Source organism: Physcomitrium patens, chromosome 5, assembly GCF_059467195.1.
Source record: "Physcomitrium patens ecotype Gransden chromosome 5, ASM5946719v1, whole genome shotgun sequence".
NCBI classification, from domain to species: Eukaryota; Viridiplantae; Streptophyta; class Bryopsida; order Funariales; family Funariaceae; genus Physcomitrium; species Physcomitrium patens.
The window spans coordinates 8,150,110-8,167,885 of record NC_143414.1 but is presented as its reverse complement, the minus strand read 5'-3'; the positions used below and the strand labels follow the sequence as shown (position 1 = coordinate 8,167,885).

The following is a 17,776-nucleotide window of genomic DNA, read 5'->3' as shown; positions in this document are numbered from 1 at the left end:
TGGATGATTCTAACTGAAGAATTTTTTGACTGTGTAGAGTGGAAAGCGAAGAAAGATGAAGTTTCTGAAGCAGATGCTGAAACAGAGCATGCTCAGGAGATCGACACCGTCATCAAGAAGCCTCTAGCCTTACTAAATGAGAATGTGGTCATAACCAAAGAGCGACCTCGCAGCTTCGGGTCCATGTTACACGTTTCTCCACTCGATGAGATGCGCCTGGCTCCTTCTTCCGTATCCACTTTGGCTAATCCATCTTTCTCCAGCTCTCACCAAAATAAACTGCGGGAGGAGCAAGCTGAAGCCTCTTCCAGTGGAGGGAAGGGCACTCCCAGTAGAGAAGACGACACTGCATCATACGTACTCCTCCATTCGCCAACGCGAGATGACCAAATCCACTCCGCCGCTGGATCCTTAAGAAAGCCACAGGGAGACCCAAGCGTCAGAAGCATTACTGGTCTCGTCAGCGACAGTGGACACAACATCGACAAGAGAAAAGGGCTAGAAAAGAAGAAGAGCAGACCTCGAACGCCGCTGCGAAGCTGGATGGCCGAAGACCATCACAGCATATCCTCCAGCATTAAGTCTCCTGACTGCCAAAGCCACTTCCTACAACACATCATGTCCCTCATTAGAGGAAGCTCTAGCTCCAATTCCTCAAGCTCTAAAAATCAAGATACCATACCCAAGAGAGAGACCACCATCTGGAGCAGTTGCATGTACTTCTCTCACATCAGGTAGACCATTCATTTAGACGAATCCATGGAGGTGAGAACCATTTCAGGAATGAATATTAACTGGTCTGTGGATACCCGGACTTTTTTTTTTCTTTTTTTTTTTTTTTTTTGTGCCACGCAAAGGTATTCTTCATCTCTCTGCAAACAATGCCATGACCGGTTTGTAAACTCTTAATCTACTACAGGTGAATACGTTCCGGTACCGGTCCTTTTCCTCAAGAATAAATCAACCCTCCACGTCAAGCAAATCTTGCTAACCTTGAAGTGCTGTAAAGAAGCAATGGGGCGGAAGTGAAGGTCGTCTCGCATTCAAGCTGAAACTTGGATACGCATCCTGATCGGTCCAGATGAAGGTTTAAAACCATGATTTTTCGAGGGTCGCAAAGGGAGATCCTCGGTATATCTACACATATCTATGTCACATCTGCGGCAGGGTTCGATTCTCCATTTGTACAGAAACAGTTCGGTGTTCGTGATATATGAGTTCGAGGACAAGCACAAAACCACCGTCGACGAGAGTTTGCACACGGAATGAAGCGCACGTGCAAGAATAAGCTCTTCATTCCGATGATATTAGTTCACATACTCGCGAGGATTGTGAAGACAAGCGATGGAACCAGCAAACTGTGCAAATGTTGCGCACCCCTGCAGTCGGTAACTGTAATCCTTTCAACGCTGTTGAACAAATCCTTGATCTCACCCACGTCCTTCAGGACACAGATTACTGAGACAAGTATCCTCCTTCTCTTCCATGTTACAGTTTTCTGTGTACTTTTGTTTTACATGATCAATCTGTTTATTTGAAGAATTTTGAAGTGACGTTTTTTGCACAGCTTTCAGGTTACACAGAAAGGGGGATTCATTACACAGTTCTATAACAAGATTAGTGGCTGCATTTTGGGGTCTTCTTTGGATTATCCAAGGCAAATTTTACTCAATGTAACCTTTGTTTGAAGCAAGTGATTACTTTCCAATCAATTTATTTATTTATTTATTGCCTTTGGGATCTCAAAAATAATTCATGTTTATTGTTGGTTTTGGTTACAAGATATTATATAAGTCTAGCCACGAAAACCTTTTGGATCCCATTGAAGTAGGTTGAGTGGTCCAAAAATGATAGAAAAAAGAGGTTTAAATTATTGAGGTTTTTGTTTATTGTTTTATGATCTTACACCTAAAGAAAATAAGAGGATTTCTTGTTTTCTTCCCTTGAAGGTTATTTAGTCATTTGAAACTCATTTCGTGTAGATCTAGACTAAGAATAATTTTTATTTTTTTTTGAAACAGTATAAATTTCTTGAAGTATTATATTTTGGTTTTTTGTAAAAAAATCGTCATTTCCTCATTGTTGCCTACCTTCAGCAATTAACTAGTTAGTTGTATTATCCAATGTATATCTAGTTTATTGAAGAAACAGACACAAAATTATATGAAAAAATAAATAAATATAGCACAAAGTTGTTATATTAGGATTTGAAATATCTGCATACAATGAAGCCATTATTCTATAAAGAATATCTTGGAAAAAATAAAGACGTTTTTTTATATTCTTATTTAATATTCAAATAAGAAGTAAATTTAAAAAAAAAATTATCACGGGAAAAAAATTATTTATTAATTTATTTATCTGTTTTATCGTCTTTACTTATATTTTTACTTTTTGTTTCTTCTTGTTTTGGTCGTTTTTAGAAAAAAATATAAACTTTTTTTGTTTATTCTTTAAATTTTTATTTTAATTACTTATATATTTTTTACTTGATTAATATTATAATTTATTTTAATAGACTTTGGTTGTACACAATGTTGATTTTTGTTGGTTTTTCACAAGTACCATGCAAAGTTCTTCTTTTGAGTCCAAACTTTTGAGTCCTAAACTTTACGGAGTTTCTTCACGCCACAATCACTTGACGGACCACACACCACAATCAAACAGCCCTTTAATTCAGACTCGGCAGTCGAGTCTAGGGTTGTATTCTGGGCTCCCAGTAGGGATCGATTGTTGTGCTTGGGCCAATTTCCAGCTCATGATTGCAAGTGTTTTCGTAGTGTCCACGGTGTTTGTACAGCTAGCGCGGCGGAGACACTCCATCAAATTGCTTCCGAAGTATTCCACAGGCACAGAACACAATCCCTTCGTTGTTCTCCAGAGGTTTGAATCCCTCTTTCTATATAGTGCTTGACTTATGACTATGGTTAATGAATAGTCTGTTCTGACAAAGTTTGTGTCGCAGCCATGGAGGCTGGACTGTTTGATTTGCGCATCTTGATGAAGATTTTGCTGCTACTTTGGAGAACCCTCATCGCAGAGGAGGAATTCTGGAGCAGCTTCCAGTCCTCATTGAACAAAGCCAAAGCAACGACGACGACCATTGCATGAAGGGCCACGAGGATCAGACGACTCGAAGCCCTTGAATGCATACTCAAAAATCTAGCTACTGCTGTGTGAGTTCTTTTCATTTCTGACCCACCGAAAGATTGAATGCGAATGTTGCACACTCTCCCCCACAAGTTAATATTAAAAGACTTCTAGTTTCAGCAAAACCGTCTTATCGCATGTTGAAACATGCCCAGACCATTTTTATACGAGCCAAATGATGTTGGGCACTCGCTTGTAACTATATTTCTGACAGCAATGTGGTAAATTCCTTCAGTTTCAAGAAAGAAAAAAAATCAAATATACAAAAATTGTATTCTGGATTTTGTCGCAGTGTGCTCCTCTTTTGCCCTTCATGATCCTTCGTGGGAGCTCTTTACTTCCAGGTTTTCTATTTTATTTTATTTTATTCTTTTCTGAGACTTCCCTTGTTTCCTTCCAGCTTCATTCTCTGTTTGTTTTTTTCTTGCGGAAGGATACCCAGCTGCCATTGGGTAGCGCTGTTTTAGCCACTGCATAGCGCTGTTACGTTTTGATTATATGAACAATATTCAATGTAATAACCACCAAAACAAGTACAATTAGATGTCTTAGGCATTGTAGAATGAAATATTTAAACAGATTATTTTCTACTATTACATACAATTAGTCTTTTGCATGTTGAAGCAAGTCGCTAAAATTAAATCCAAATTTGTAAAGCACTTAAAAGCTTTTAAAAATATAAAACTTACTTTTTTGTTTTTCTTCTTAAAAACTATCAAATAAAATCAAAAAATTAAGCAAAATAGATTTGGATCAACGAAGAACCAAGGTTAAATATTAATTAGCAACTGAAACTTTGGTTCTATAATTTTATAGATTTGTTTTTGGCATTTACTAAAAACGTATAACTTAACAAAAAAAGTTGTAATTTTTTTTTCGAGAGAATTTTATTGTACAAAAATATTTTAAAATATTAATCAATTTATTTTTTTTATTTTTTATTTACCAATTCTAGAACATAAGAATAAGATTATTTATAAATTGAGATGCTAAATAAAAATATTCTGTTTATTAGATGGATGGTAAAAACAATTATAGATTAATAAAAAAGTAATAGCTTTTCAAAAAATAGGTCAAAAATAAACTTGTGATTGTAATATCATTTGATATATATATATATATATATATATATATATATCAAATTTTCATAAACTATTTTACTAAGCTTTAAACTAAGATTCAAAATGTGAATAATATGTATCAACTTTTTATAAAAATTATTCCAATTAAGGATTAATAATTAAATTTGGATTTTTAAAAATATGGAATAAAAATATATTAGCTTGGTCTTGTGCCGAATAAATTTGATAAAAAATTTAATTCAAAAAATATATTGAAATGCATTCAATTGGAATATTTTACTTACATAAGTAAAATTTACTTTATCATCTAATAACATGGGCAATCATTTAATAAATCTTAATGTAATTGATTTTTTTCTTATATATATATATATATATATATATATTTAAAAAATTATATAATAATTTTTTTTTTAACTTTCGTTTTTACAATATCTTGACTAAAACATTATCCAGCTATCAAAATATTTTACACTATTTTTTTTTTTTTTTTAATTTTACTTTTATATGTATCTTCTGCAATTGATCAAAGATAAACATCTAGACTGCTTTGTATATAATTGATAAAAATATTAATTATAATATGGTATGTTATTTTAATTAATAATTAATAATTTTTTATTATTTTTATTTTCTATTATTTATATTGTAGGATTAACAGCTTAGTACATAAAACTAAAAATAAAACATCTTCAAAAAAATTTAAATCTTCAATAATATTTAACTTTGAGTTTGCATATAAACTGTATCTAATTATTTGCATATAATATCATATTTTGGTATAAATTAGATGCAATTATATAATTAGAGGAAGTTTTTGGCATATAAAAATTTGTTTTTAATTACCAGCTAGATCAAATTGCTACTAATTAAGTTTATTTGTTTCTTAAAATATAGCATGTACATTATTTTTAGTTATGATGTGTTATACAATCAATTTTTTAGTAGATTCTTCTCATATCTTTGATACATATTTTTCTTAAGTAAAATATTAATTTAAAAAAACAAATAAATAAATTTAATGTAATTGATACAGTAAAACTTAGTGATAATTTCTTTGTTATAGAATCTATTATTAAAAATGTTTTTTTTCTATTAACTATCCATATCAAGATTATGAATCTATAAATTATTTTAAAAAGATAATATATGCATGTACAACTAAGAACTAGATTGAAATATTCTTTTCTTTTGGTGCATGATAAGAACTAATAAGCCTTATTAACTCCCAAGTTAATATGTAATAATAAATATAAATTATCCTTGCCAAAGAAAGTCTTTTTGAATAGCACAATGTTAATTCTTAATTTTTTTTTTTAATAAAAATAAAAATGAAAAAACTTAGAATTAAAAACATCCTTCAAAAAAAAAAAAAAAAAAAAAAAAAAATTAAGATTCTTTTTTTATTAAATCTAATGTCTTATAATGATAATCCTCTCACTTAATTTTCTTTACATCTAATAAATCTAATTTGTTTTACTAAAATTGATATTTTAGAATTTATTAAAATTGATATCCTAAAATTCATTTGAGTTGATATATTGTGAGAATTAATATTATATCCTTAGAATGTTTTAATTGATATCCTAAAATATTCTAATTAATTGATTAGATTTTAAAATTGATGTTCTAAACCATTCTAGTTGATGACCTGCAAAACCTCCTTTGATACTATATCTACCAAACCAATGCTTCTTAATGTCCTTGCATACTACTGTTTTATAAACTAGTCTACTTCAAAATAACATCTTTCATCACGTCCATAACTCTAATAATATTACTAAATTTTAAAAAATAATATCACTTATCATCTTCTATTTAATATCTATTTGTTTTACTTTTTATAGAAAAATTGCTAAAAAATTTGTTTTTAAATAGTATATATTTATTAAATTTTTAGCTTTTAAAGTAAAGGAAAATAAAATAATCCCATAATTGTTTTTTACATGGAATTACATTAAATTCGTGTTTTAAATATCCTTTTGTTGACTTTTTTTTATAAAGAAATACAGTCACAACAAATTCTTTGCTATACATAATTTGTTAAATGTTTTTTAAAACATATTTTTTTAGACTCTTGAAAACTTTTTCTATCTTAAGTATAATCTTTTATCTTAAAATTATAAATATAAATAAATAATACTATTATTTTATTATAATATAGAATATATTTGAATCAAACATGAAATCATCATTATAATGCTATCAAATCCAAACTTATTCTAGACTTAAGTTTGAAAAATAGGATTTGAGATAAATAATTTTTAAATATAATTCTAGTTAAAGCTATTCTATTTAAAAATATTCTTTTTAATATTTCAACTAAATTCAAAATTATCTACATGTGATTCTAGCAACTTTAGCTATTAAGGACAGAAGTCCAAAAGTATATGTAAACATTTAATATAATCATGTGAAACTAAGAAGAAAAAAGGAACATCATAAATATTTTTATTTACAAAAATATAAGTTGATGAAGTTTAATATTTGTTAGATATTGTTTGCTACAAATTTTAATTTCTATTTATTATAACAATGGTTGGTAGATTAATTGTATATTGATAATATTTTATATTTAGAAAATACTAATTATTTTTTTTTATATATTATTAAAGCCTTTGTACTTACTTTTAAATATCACATTTAGAATATCTACCTCCAATAATTTTAAAGTACTAAAAGTTGAATCAAATGTTATAGTACCAAACATATACTATCTCAGTATTTATTTAAAATATATATACAGATACAGATATGTATATATTTATGTTGAGGATCTTTATTTTAGTTTTCATATTTTAAAAGATGTGGAAATTTAAATAATTTATTTATTTACATATAAATATTAATAATTAAAATATATCTCCTAAATATTGCTTTCTCATCCTATTAAAGGCAAAATTTACAAAAACGTTTAAATAGATATACATGATGAATAGATTTTAAATCTTTTATGTGCTTGTTTTATTCTATATTGCTAATAGTGTTAATAATTGTTCCTTGGTCTAAATAAATGTTATAAAACAATATTAAAAATCTATTTTAGTGTATCATTAAGATTCCTAGAGAGATTCTATATGTTTTCAATAACATTATATTTGCACTAATATACAATATATTCCAATTTATTTAATACTTTATTAAAGCAAAGAGTGTTTTTCTTCAAATTTGTAGGTATAATGTGTTTTAGCAAAAGTAGTAGTGATTATTTTATTTATTTTTGAAATATCGTTTATTTAAAAGATTTTTTTAAGTGAAGAACAAAAAATAATAAATCTTTACTGACTTTAGTAATTACAAATAATATAATATTAGATTAATTAAATTTTAATAATGATAATTATAGGACTTTAATAGTATAACTTGTCATAAGATCAATCAATCTTAATGTTACAAAATAATATCCAAATACTACCACCAAATGTAAATGTAAATTGCTAATTTTAAAGAGGTTAGAATTGACTTTTTACTGTTTTAATTTTTTTTTTGGATATATTTGGATAATATTTGGATTTTTATTTAAAATTATATATTTATAAAATAATATAAAACATCAAATATTTTACTTTGGTATATTACTTCACATCTTTAAATTATTAAAGTGCACAATAAATGTATTTTGTTGTACTTTTAGAATAGATAAAAATATTATTTAGATAAATAAATTTAAATTTTTTTTATCTTTTGATATAGAATTTAGTTAGAAACTTCATTAGAATCAAAATTAAATAACATATAAATAATAAAAGAATAAAATTCCACAAAATCTATATATATATATATATATATATATATATAGATATAGGTTTTATTTTTTTGACATGAAAAACAAATCTTATTTTATAAGTTTTCTTAGATAATTCTAAAAAAGAGTTAAGATTGTAGAATATGTAGTCTTTTAAAAATCATGTCATTTTTTAATTACTATAAATTTAAAGTAAAAAATAAAAGATAAATTCTTTAAATAATACTAAGCAATATATTTGGATTTTCTATAATAAAAATAGAAAATTTCTTGTGATGATTAGATTTTGTTTATACATAGAAAAGTATTGAATTCGAAATTATTAATTTTTATGTCTTTTACTTTATTTATTTAATTTTAAAAATCATAGCTATTTTTACAAAATCATTAAAAAAATGACGCAAATTTATAAAATGTTTTAAACAAAGATAAAAAAATGTTGAATTTGACTAAAAAAATCAATATCTTAACTCAATTTTTAAAGATTATGTAAATTAAATTATAATTTTAATATATTAAATTATAATTTTAAAGATAAATTAGTTAAAAAAATATACCATCTTTTTATTTTATAACATTTGATAGTTGTAAAAAACATAAAACATACAAATGTAGAAAAAAAATTTAATCACAATATTTTAATCTTATTGATAATTATACAAACTACATCCTCTTTTTTATACATAAATTAAAATTCTATTAGAAATGCATCCAAATTATTAAACATCAGATCTGGTTGCTCCCAAATATTAAGAAAATATAGATAAAGTTTTTCTTGTAAGTAATAATTCAAATAATTTGATTGAAATGTTGGAATTGCATAATTTTATTTTAGAGTTCATTAAAAATGTTACTTGATTGATGAATCTTTAAAACTTAGACTTGCTATTACTAGATTTTAAAGAATATCAAAATTTAACAAGATATGTGTTTATATATATGCATAAATATATATATATATATATATATATATATGTATATATATATATATATATATATATATGTATATACATATATATAATTCAGTAATAATAGAGTCATTTATAGTAGATTATTTGTAAAGAATATTTTTCCATTTCTATATCTTGAAGACTGATAATTCTAATTATTATTTTTAGAAGTAAAAATAATTATTGAAGTTATTTTTTTATAGATTTATTCTATGAATGTTTTTAATTATATCAATAAAAATTAAAAGTTAAAATTTTGAGTATTAAAAAATTGTATGAAAAAAAAAGATAAAAAAAAAGATAAATTGAAATTCTACATCAATTTAGAAGAAAACAACCTACAACTTTTAAAGTGATTTAATACTTTAAATATTTGATTTATATATTATTATAAAAATATCTAAAAAAAATCAATCTTTGATATTGTAATTATAAAAGACATAAATCTAAAGATACTAATATATTTTTTATATATTAAGTTGTTAATCTTTGTACTTTACTTAGTTCTATGAAGTGTTCTAATTTTTTATTCAAATATTAATAAATATTCAAATTTTCATTATTAATAATATATAAAAATAAAATTTTAAATTCTATTTGCAATATGGCTTCTTTTCTATAATCCAATTTCCTAATTGCAAAGATAAGAAAACTATTGTTAATCCTCTTGGTTTTATGTGTCTAAATGATAAGGTAGAAGACATGATATTATAAGTGGTATTATAAATTTTTAGAATTTAATAAGTAATGTATTCTACAAATATCTAGATAGTTGTTTTGTATGTTATATAGATGATATTCTTATCTATTCCAAGAATATAGAAGAATATAAAAAAAATATTTACATTACAACAAAAAAAACTTATAAATTTAGAATTATATGCCAAGATTGTAGAATTTATATTTCACATAATTTAATTAGAGGTATTAGAACATATTACTTCAAATCATAACTTGTAAATAGATTCTAAGAGGATTAAAACTTTGATAGATTGAACAGCTCTAAGAACTATATGTGATGACTAATGCTTTTGGAGATTTACAAACTATTACTTAATATTTATTAAGAACTTCTTTGAAGTCGTTGTTTTTCTTATATAAGATAAAACTTTCATTATATGAGATTTTAGCTTTGCTTATATTTTAGTGATGATTCTATTGATATTACATAAAGCATAATTATTATTATATTCTTGATTGCTTATATGATAGCTCTAGTTTCAACAAAAATAAGGTGAGATGATTTATTAATTTATGTATTTAAACTTTAACATTATTTTTTACAGATTTTAATCAATATCTAAAATATGTAGCATGAGAGTAGATGCAACTAAAAAACCTTATAATTGTGGTACTAAAGAAGTTTCTTAGAAAGAAAAACAAGCTCTATATTACTATATATAATTAATATACTATAATAATTAGCTTTTTTAGTGTATAAGAAGCTAATTTATATTTAAAAAGTAATTGATGACTGAAGCAAGTTTATTCTAATATAATAAAAATAGACAACAACTACCTATAAAAAATCATCAAAAATTAAAATTTTAATTATATATAAATTATTTTTGAAATAAATTAAATAAAAATACCAAAGATATTTTAAAAAATATGAATAAATTAATATAAAATAAAATAAAATAAATATAAACTAAAGAAGAAAAATACACATCTATAATAATACAAAAGGCCTCAAAAAAAATATTTTCAAGTAAGAATGCAACAACCAAACAAAATAAAAAACTTTAAAATTAACAAAGCTAAAAAAAATTAAATTCATCATAAATATCATAGGTATATATATTTATTCCAATAATTATCTAAATATTTAGATAGAAGTAAATAAAGATAGATTAATTTCATAATATCTTTTAGAAAAGCTTTTTTAAAGCTTCATAGATGTTGTTTTGACTTCACATGTATTTTTAATTGATTGATAATTTAAAAACTTGGTCAACAAGTTAATCATATACTATACGTATTAATAGTTTACAAAATAAGCTAATTATATAGTATACATATAAAAAACTTGCCTTACGAGTTAAGTGATGTATTTAACAAAGTCAACACATGTTAGAGATTCTATAGAATATTGTTACATAGCTCTTAATTAGAGAGTATATATGGAGACAAGAGTGAAGCCTTCTTCACTCTTATCAATGCCTTTCTAGTCTTTAGTCTTCTTTCAAGACTTTTTAGTCTTCTTATCTTTAGCAATAGCTATTCTAGTTCAATATATTATTATCTTTAAGTGATTTTTTAGTCTTTTCAAGTGACACAAGAGTGTATTGGATTTTTTTTTTTTTTTTTTTTTTTTTTTTTTTTATATTAAGATACATGTCTTTTATAGTTTGACAAGAGTATTAACTTATTATTTTTTTCTTGTTTTAGAAGTGAGTGAATTATTCTATTTTTATCTTTATATTTTAAAGATTACAGACTATCCACCTTTAAAAAAATAGTTTAATTTTCTAACATTGATTATTTTCTTGAAGATAGTGAATTATCTTTCTTTGTAGAAATTTTCATTTAATATTAGAGGTTGTAGATTACCTTCCTCTAATTTAACTTTTTGAAGTTATTTGAGTTATCTATAGAAGAAAAGATTATTAATGCTACTCTCAATAGAAGTAAGAATAGATTTGCAATTATTGCAAATCTCTACAAGCTTGTTAATACTCTAAAAGTAGAAATATCATATATTTTTAATGTGAATCATAGAATTACTATTCCTATACATATGGAAGAAGTCCAAAGTCTATGCCAATAAGTCATATAGTTAAAGGAAGCAAATAGATTAGTCTCACAACCAAATCCAAGAAGTCTCACTTTTATAAACACAAGAGATGCAAAGATTAGTATGTCTGAGAAGTTTGATGGAACAAGATCAAAATTTTGAAGATTTTTGCAAGAAGTTAAGCTCTATTTGAAGTTGCATCCTTTCTAATATTCCAATGGATTTACTTAAGTTGGATTCATAGGCACGATCTTATTAAGAAGTGCTCTTTCTTGATTTACTCCTTTGATAGAAAAAAATTTACAACTATTCTATGATTTGAATTCATTCTTGGAAGTATTTACAACTACATTTGGAAGAAGTGATTAAAATAAGATAATACAAAATAAGTTCATATGACTGCAATAAAAATCACATTTAGTCACCATATATGTTGTTGAATTCCAAAATCTTACTTGTGATATAGATTGAAATAAAAAATCCCTTATTAATCAATTTCTATATGGATTAAAAGATAATATCAAAGATTTATTATTGACAATATTGAGAACAAATTTATTAAATCAACTTATTGCTCAAGCTATTGCATACAATAATTGACTCTTTCAAAGATAATAAGAACAAAGATTTCATTAAATAAGTATAAGTAAAGCCATATCAACACCTTTTAAGTTTGCAAAAGCTTATTTTTTTAGACCAAAGTCTATACAAATTAATACAATATATTTTAAACTTCTTGCTGAACAAAAAAAGATTTATTGTTGTCAAGAAGGTTTGTGCTTATATTATGGAGAATCCAAGTATATTGCTCAATATTGTCCTAAGAAGCAATTCAATCACAAATTGAGGAGCATGATTGCCAAAGAAGGTGATGTGTTGATAAACAAGTTTTTTCAACTACAATAAGGACCATGCAGTTGGAATCTTACATAATACTTAATACAAGTCTTATTCTCTTCTAAGAGCTCTACAACCAAACACAACACATGCATGCACATAGAAATGTCTCCTTATCCACATTCAACCTTCCAAAGCATTGTGCAAGGAACAAACCAAATATAGTTTGAAAAGAGCGACTCCTCTAAACAATAAACGGATACAACTGGTGAGGAGTTTTGAGAGGGGTGTCAGGTAGGATGCATGTTTGTGGAGATGGGAGTATAATGGAGGTGTCTGATGAAAATATGGAGAAGCTCAGAAACGTTGGGAAGAACGTTGGCAGAGGTCCGGCGAATTTGCAAAATGTCCGAGAGCCATAGTTTTCGCCAGGGCGCTAGGAGGCTAGGGCGTTAGAAGGAGGGGTCGAACCTTCGACTGTGTGGTTAACAGCCATACGCTCTAACCAACTGAGCTATTCCAGCTGCTTAAACAGTATCTTCTTGAATTAGAAAATAATAATACTTAGGTCCTGGCCGCGGCAAGGTACAATCTTACCACGAGTTCTCCAGTGCCCGTACTTATAATGTACTTCACGACCAAGGATTTCCGTAAAGGCGCCATATTCTACGATATTACAACCTAAGTTACTATTAATCCTAAAATTGGTGACAAAAAAGAACATTAGCCTTTTAACAAAGTCGTGTTTGAAAAGAACAACATGAAAAGCAGTTACCATGATATATCACAATTTCTACATGTTCTTGTTCTGATTTATGTCATTAAAAAGTTTGTAGAATCAATAGTTCGGTCTGTCACAAAGTTAAATCAAAATCCGATAGTTTTAAGTCGGTGATGAGTGAGTGATGTAGCACTGGGGTTGCTTCTTCTTCTTACAAAATTGGATTCCGACCCTATCACCACTTCAGCTGATGAGCTTCCGAGAGTGAGTGAGTGAGTGAGTATGTCTGGTGATGAATTTTCTTGTATGAGTGGAATTATTTCACTTTGTTACAATCCTCTCTCTTTGGGAAGCACTATCTATGGATTCTTAGTACAGAACTTCCGGAATTGGTTTAACGTGCCCTAATTGAATAACTGGAATCGGGGTCTTGAGGTAGTCTCCACAGCATGGTCTAAATAAGTACAAGTCAAATGTAAAGTATCTTAGGCCCACAAATGAGCATGTTGTCTGCCTCAGTGGGAGATGAGAATAGTCTTAGCGCCGGGGAATAATTTTAGGAATAAGTTTCTTCATGAAGCAAATGACCCACTTAGCAGCCATCTGTCTTAACACGGGTTGCGCAGTTATTGGCGAAATGCATTCTGGCTCGCCTTTGGCAGTGGAAATAGTATCCTGGCTTAAACCCCAGGAAAAAGATTATAGTGGGTAGAGTTGTTCGAATTTGTTGGGTTTTCCGAGAGGAGAGTCTAAATTGTTGTGGATCTTTGAGAATCGCCTGCGTGATGGTTTTGCTGGTTTGGTAATGCTCGCGAAGACATGGTTGTTGACAGACAAGTAGCCATCGTTGTGTTCGTGCAATTTTACAGACACTTCCGGTTGGATTAAACGAGACGGCTTTGTAAAGATCGATTTTTGGGGGTGAGAATTATGGGCAGAGGGAACGATGTCGAGGCAGGGACGATGTCGCAGGGGAACACAAGCCTTTGGAAAGTGCATGCAGCATTATTGGTGGCGCAACTGTTGTCAGGAGGGTACTATGTTGTAACAAAAGTTGCGCTTGTGCATGGAATGAACCGGATTGTGCTGAGCCTATACCGCGACGTTATTGCACTTTTGATCCTGTTTCCTGCTGCTCTTATCATTGAAAGGTTAGTGCCACAACTTGCTCCTAGTGTATTATACTGAATCTACTTTTAAAAGATTAAAACATCAACCAATAAAACAATCGATATATGAATTAAATGATGGACTGGCATTGATGATTGTACTTAGTGCTTTATCCTCTTCGCTGAATTTAGGTCAATTGGACTGCAGTTATGGTTTTTCGATCTAGTGTTATCGTACTAGCCAAATTATGGTTATCATAGACTTATCTTCTCCCCAAATTTCATGTGGTCTAGTGTCTGTCATTGTCTTGATTCCATGTACAGTTCTCCATTTCACATTCTGTACTCTACTCTCTTGTTTGTTGATTCTTTTGAAAGAATAAGGATCCAACTTGCGAGGTCTGATCCAGTTGCGTTGACAATACTCCTGTGCAGATATAACCCCTTCAAGCTTTCATGGAGGGTAGTTGCCAGACTTTTCCTGCTGGGATTGATTGGGTAAGTAAACAAAATGTCTATTGCTCCACTCCATTCAAAGAAATGGATTTTAGACTTTTGGCTTGGTAAGCGATTGTGGCAAACACTCAAGGAATATGTGTCTTTCAGAATCTTTGGAAGTCAGTTCTTATTATTCATCGGCATTGAGCGGACCACTGCAGAGTTTTCTGCGGCGCTTCAGACTTCAGTTCCCGTCCTCACGGCTGGCATTGCGATTCTGTTGGGGTGAGTGTAAGAAGTGTGCAGCCACTATGTATGGTTTTTTGGGAGGATCTTTCTGGATTGTAATGCTCCAATTGCTGGCAGATTCGAAGGATGAAAACTTTGTAGTGATACTATTGAAGTGGAGTACAAAATGTATTCTTTCCCGTAGAGTTTCCACTGGATTTCAATTCAATTTTCAGTACAACCATGAACTTTGTATGTGATTCAATTCTTTCACTAGTAAAATATCCGGCGGATAGCCTGTGTCTTTTTATCATTGACAAGTTGCACGAGAAGATGTAGTTTGCTGAATTTGGATGCTATCGAGTCTTCCTAAGCCATGGTAATAATTATCTATTTACTTAATCTGCAGAAAGACGGCATGTATTACTTATTCACGAATAAGAGAAAACGATCACCGATCCAATTGAATGTACGAGACTGATAGATGAGTTTTCTGTGGCATACAGGGTAGAGAGACTGCTTCTGCAGAGGAGAGACGGTCGAGCAAAATTAGCAGGAATCACTTTGTGCTGTGCAGGTGCAATATTCATGACATTCTACAAAGGACCCCCTGTTCTGGGTTGGTTCAACCCAAACACACTAGAAGCTGCACTTGAACCTGATTCCATACATGTCAAATTAGAACTATATGGCAGCCATTGGAATTGGTTTGAAATTGATGGGTGGAAGCTCGGAGCTATTTGTTTGATTGGAAATTGCCTATGTATGGCAATTTTCATCAACCTGCAGGTGCTGATTGATTCTTGGGACGAGTTACATACCTCTAAACATTGTTAATCATTTACATCCTGTTAAGAAAAAAATTGGTACTCTCCATGACGTGCTAAGTAATTTTGATGATCGAAGGACCTGGATCGCTTGTTGTGATGTGTGGCTACATAACCATGTACGAATGCTGTTTGTGTGCAGGCATCTTTGCTGAAGCAATTTCCAGCACCAATTTCAGTGGTTGCTTATTCTTATTTTTTCGGGGCAATAATCATGGGCAGTGCAAGCTACTTTCTAGTCCATGACTCCTCTGCCTGGATTCTGCGCTGGGATATTGACCTATTAGCTGTCTTGTACAACGTAAGTCACTGACCTGCTCTTTCCACAGTTAACCTTAAAATTTTTGTGTCATGTTAAACTTTCTAATGCTTCATCCAAACGCTCTGTTTACGGCACCTGAAACCGCTGTTTTATTGGTTACTGAGCTTGGTGCAAGAAACAGATAAATTTTCAACTTTTGCTCTATGCAGGGGATAATCTCATCTGCCTTGTATTTTGCTCTCATGACTTGGGCACTCTCCAAAGTGGGTCCTGTCTTCGTCGCCAGCTACATCCCCTTGCAACCGATTTCTTCAGCACTGCTTGCACTCATCTTTTTGAAAACCATCGTGTATTTGGGAAGGTATGTGCTTTATCTCCTCAAAGGCTTCATATTATACAAAAACTGAATGCTTTCGATTTTTCCTGTTATTAGATCGAATATGTGTAGATGGATTTAACTTTACGACCTTCTTTGGGCATGAATTTAGGCTCTTTTTGCGGCTGGAGGCTTTGGTGTTCTAATGCCTTGCAGCCACTGTTTTCATATAATCTCACATTCTTTGCTTGCCGATGGATGGGTGACTCGAGCAGTGTGTTGGGGACACTCTTGATCATTCTAGGTTTGTTGCTGGTCTCTTGGGCTCGCGAAGAGGCAATGAGGTTAGCTGCCCTCTCGGCCATTGTGGAGCGCAGTAATCGATTGCCTAAAGCTACAGCAGAAGCTCTTGTTCCAGGACTCAGGGCACCCCTTCTCCAGGTGAAGAATTTTCTACTGCTATTGTCTGATCCTTGTTTATGAAGTTTGTCCACACTTAGTAATGGCTCTTGTGTTATTCTGTTTTTCTTCTTTCATTTTTTCATCATTCTCCCTTTCTTTTCGCCCATCTTTTTCTTTACTTCTCTTTTCCATTCCTTCACCCTTTTTCTTTTTCTTTAACTTAAACAGCCCCCGGAGCTTTTGATACTGATTTTGATATTTGTACGTGCACAAATTAATGTTCAGGGTGGATTGTATTTTATCTGACTTGCCGCCCTTCTGCAGGTCTAACCTAACTCCAACATACCAGAATCATCAGGACAAGCATTTTTAATTCTGCGAGAGCAGTGACTCGGCAATTTGCTTTCCAGATTGCTAAAGCTCTTTTCCATGAATGCCTTCAGTTTGTAGGTACAGTTCAAGCCAGAATAATGGTCTCAGGTCAATCTCAAATTTTCAGTTTGAGTGTACACCACTAGAATTGTTGTAGAAATTACCACTTTAGGAGATGGAAGTATAATACTAGATGGTTGATTCAGATGCTTCTAAGAAGCTTCAGTAGAGGGAATTGTTGGATGTTCAAGCAGGTTTTAAAAATTAGAAATGTTGAGATTGTAGGATACATGGGTATCAGCGTTATTTTTCTAGGTTTGGGAGTTTACTCCAAGAGCTTGCCAGATCTGCTACATTTGATCCAGGTCTCTCTGTCCGTAGATATAAAATTTGTTAGTATATGTTATTTCATTTCTTTTCAACCTGAATGATTATTGAGGGTGAGATATTGCATATGCTCTTGGAAAAAACACGATATGTGCTGCGTCGAGTATCTTTGCAGCGAGTAATGAATATCAACAACCTTGCTCAACATTATCTCAATAATTTCATCCATATTAACATTGTGCATGCTGTTACTTCGGTCACATGTCTGAAGCA

General features: G+C 29.8%; 2 protein-coding genes and 1 non-coding gene across 5 annotated transcripts; 2 read left to right on the top strand and 1 right to left on the bottom strand.

The window, feature by feature from the left end:
* The first annotated feature begins 2,358 nt into the window (after positions 1-2,358).
* On the top strand, positions 2,359-4,210 carry LOC112282803 (uncharacterized). 2 transcript variants are annotated; one of them, XM_073534402.2, is made up of 2 exons: positions 2,359-2,849; positions 2,966-4,210. In XM_073534402.2, exons 1-2 carry the CDS (start codon positions 2,567-2,569, stop codon positions 3,109-3,111), a joined length of 429 nt encoding a protein of 142 aa, XP_073390503.1. In that variant the 5' UTR covers positions 2,359-2,566; the 3' UTR covers positions 3,112-4,210. The 2 variants fall into 2 exon arrangements, with proteins under 2 accessions (XP_073390503.1, XP_090106535.1); XM_090250409.1 differs by having other exon boundaries at positions 2,359-2,883.
* Positions 4,211-12,951: 8,741 nt separating this feature from the next.
* Positions 12,952-13,025, bottom strand: TRNAN-GUU (transfer RNA asparagine (anticodon GUU)). Its single transcript has one exon. It is a non-coding gene; the product is annotated as a tRNA-Asn (tRNA).
* A 398-nt stretch (positions 13,026-13,423) lies between these two features.
* Positions 13,424-17,620, top strand: LOC112282572 (WAT1-related protein At3g45870). 2 transcript variants are annotated; one of them, XM_024520330.3, is made up of 8 exons: positions 13,424-14,373; positions 14,767-14,829; positions 14,938-15,054; positions 15,504-15,786; positions 15,967-16,125; positions 16,296-16,447; positions 16,678-16,843; positions 17,129-17,620. In XM_024520330.3, the coding sequence occupies exons 1-8, from the start codon at positions 14,153-14,155 to the stop codon at positions 17,132-17,134; spliced, it is 1,167 nt and encodes a 388-aa protein (XP_024376098.1). In that variant the 5' UTR covers positions 13,424-14,152; the 3' UTR covers positions 17,135-17,620. The 2 variants fall into 2 exon arrangements, 1 of the variants encoding a protein (XP_024376098.1); XR_016502926.1 differs by having other exon boundaries at positions 13,810-14,373; positions 16,707-16,843.
* The last annotated feature ends 156 nt before the right edge of the window (positions 17,621-17,776 follow it).

Bases quoted from the DNA above. Each gene is read 5' to 3' on its own strand.
- LOC112282572 (XM_024520330.3), top strand. From the start codon at position 14,153: ATGGGCAGAGGGAACGATGTCGAGGCAGGGACGATGTCGCAGGGGAAC. The intron at 14,374-14,766 runs GTTAGTGCCACA...ACTCCTGTGCAG, and splicing joins GCTGCTCTTATCATTGAAAG to ATATAACCCCTTCAAGCTTT. The intron at 14,830-14,937 runs GTAAGTAAACAA...TGTGTCTTTCAG, and splicing joins TTCCTGCTGGGATTGATTGG to AATCTTTGGAAGTCAGTTCT.
- LOC112282803 (XM_073534402.2), top strand. From the start codon at position 2,567: ATGCAAAGTTCTTCTTTTGAGTCCAAACTTTTGAGTCCTAAACTTTAC. The intron at 2,850-2,965 runs GCACAGAACACA...TTTGTGTCGCAG, and splicing joins GCTTCCGAAGTATTCCACAG to CCATGGAGGCTGGACTGTTT.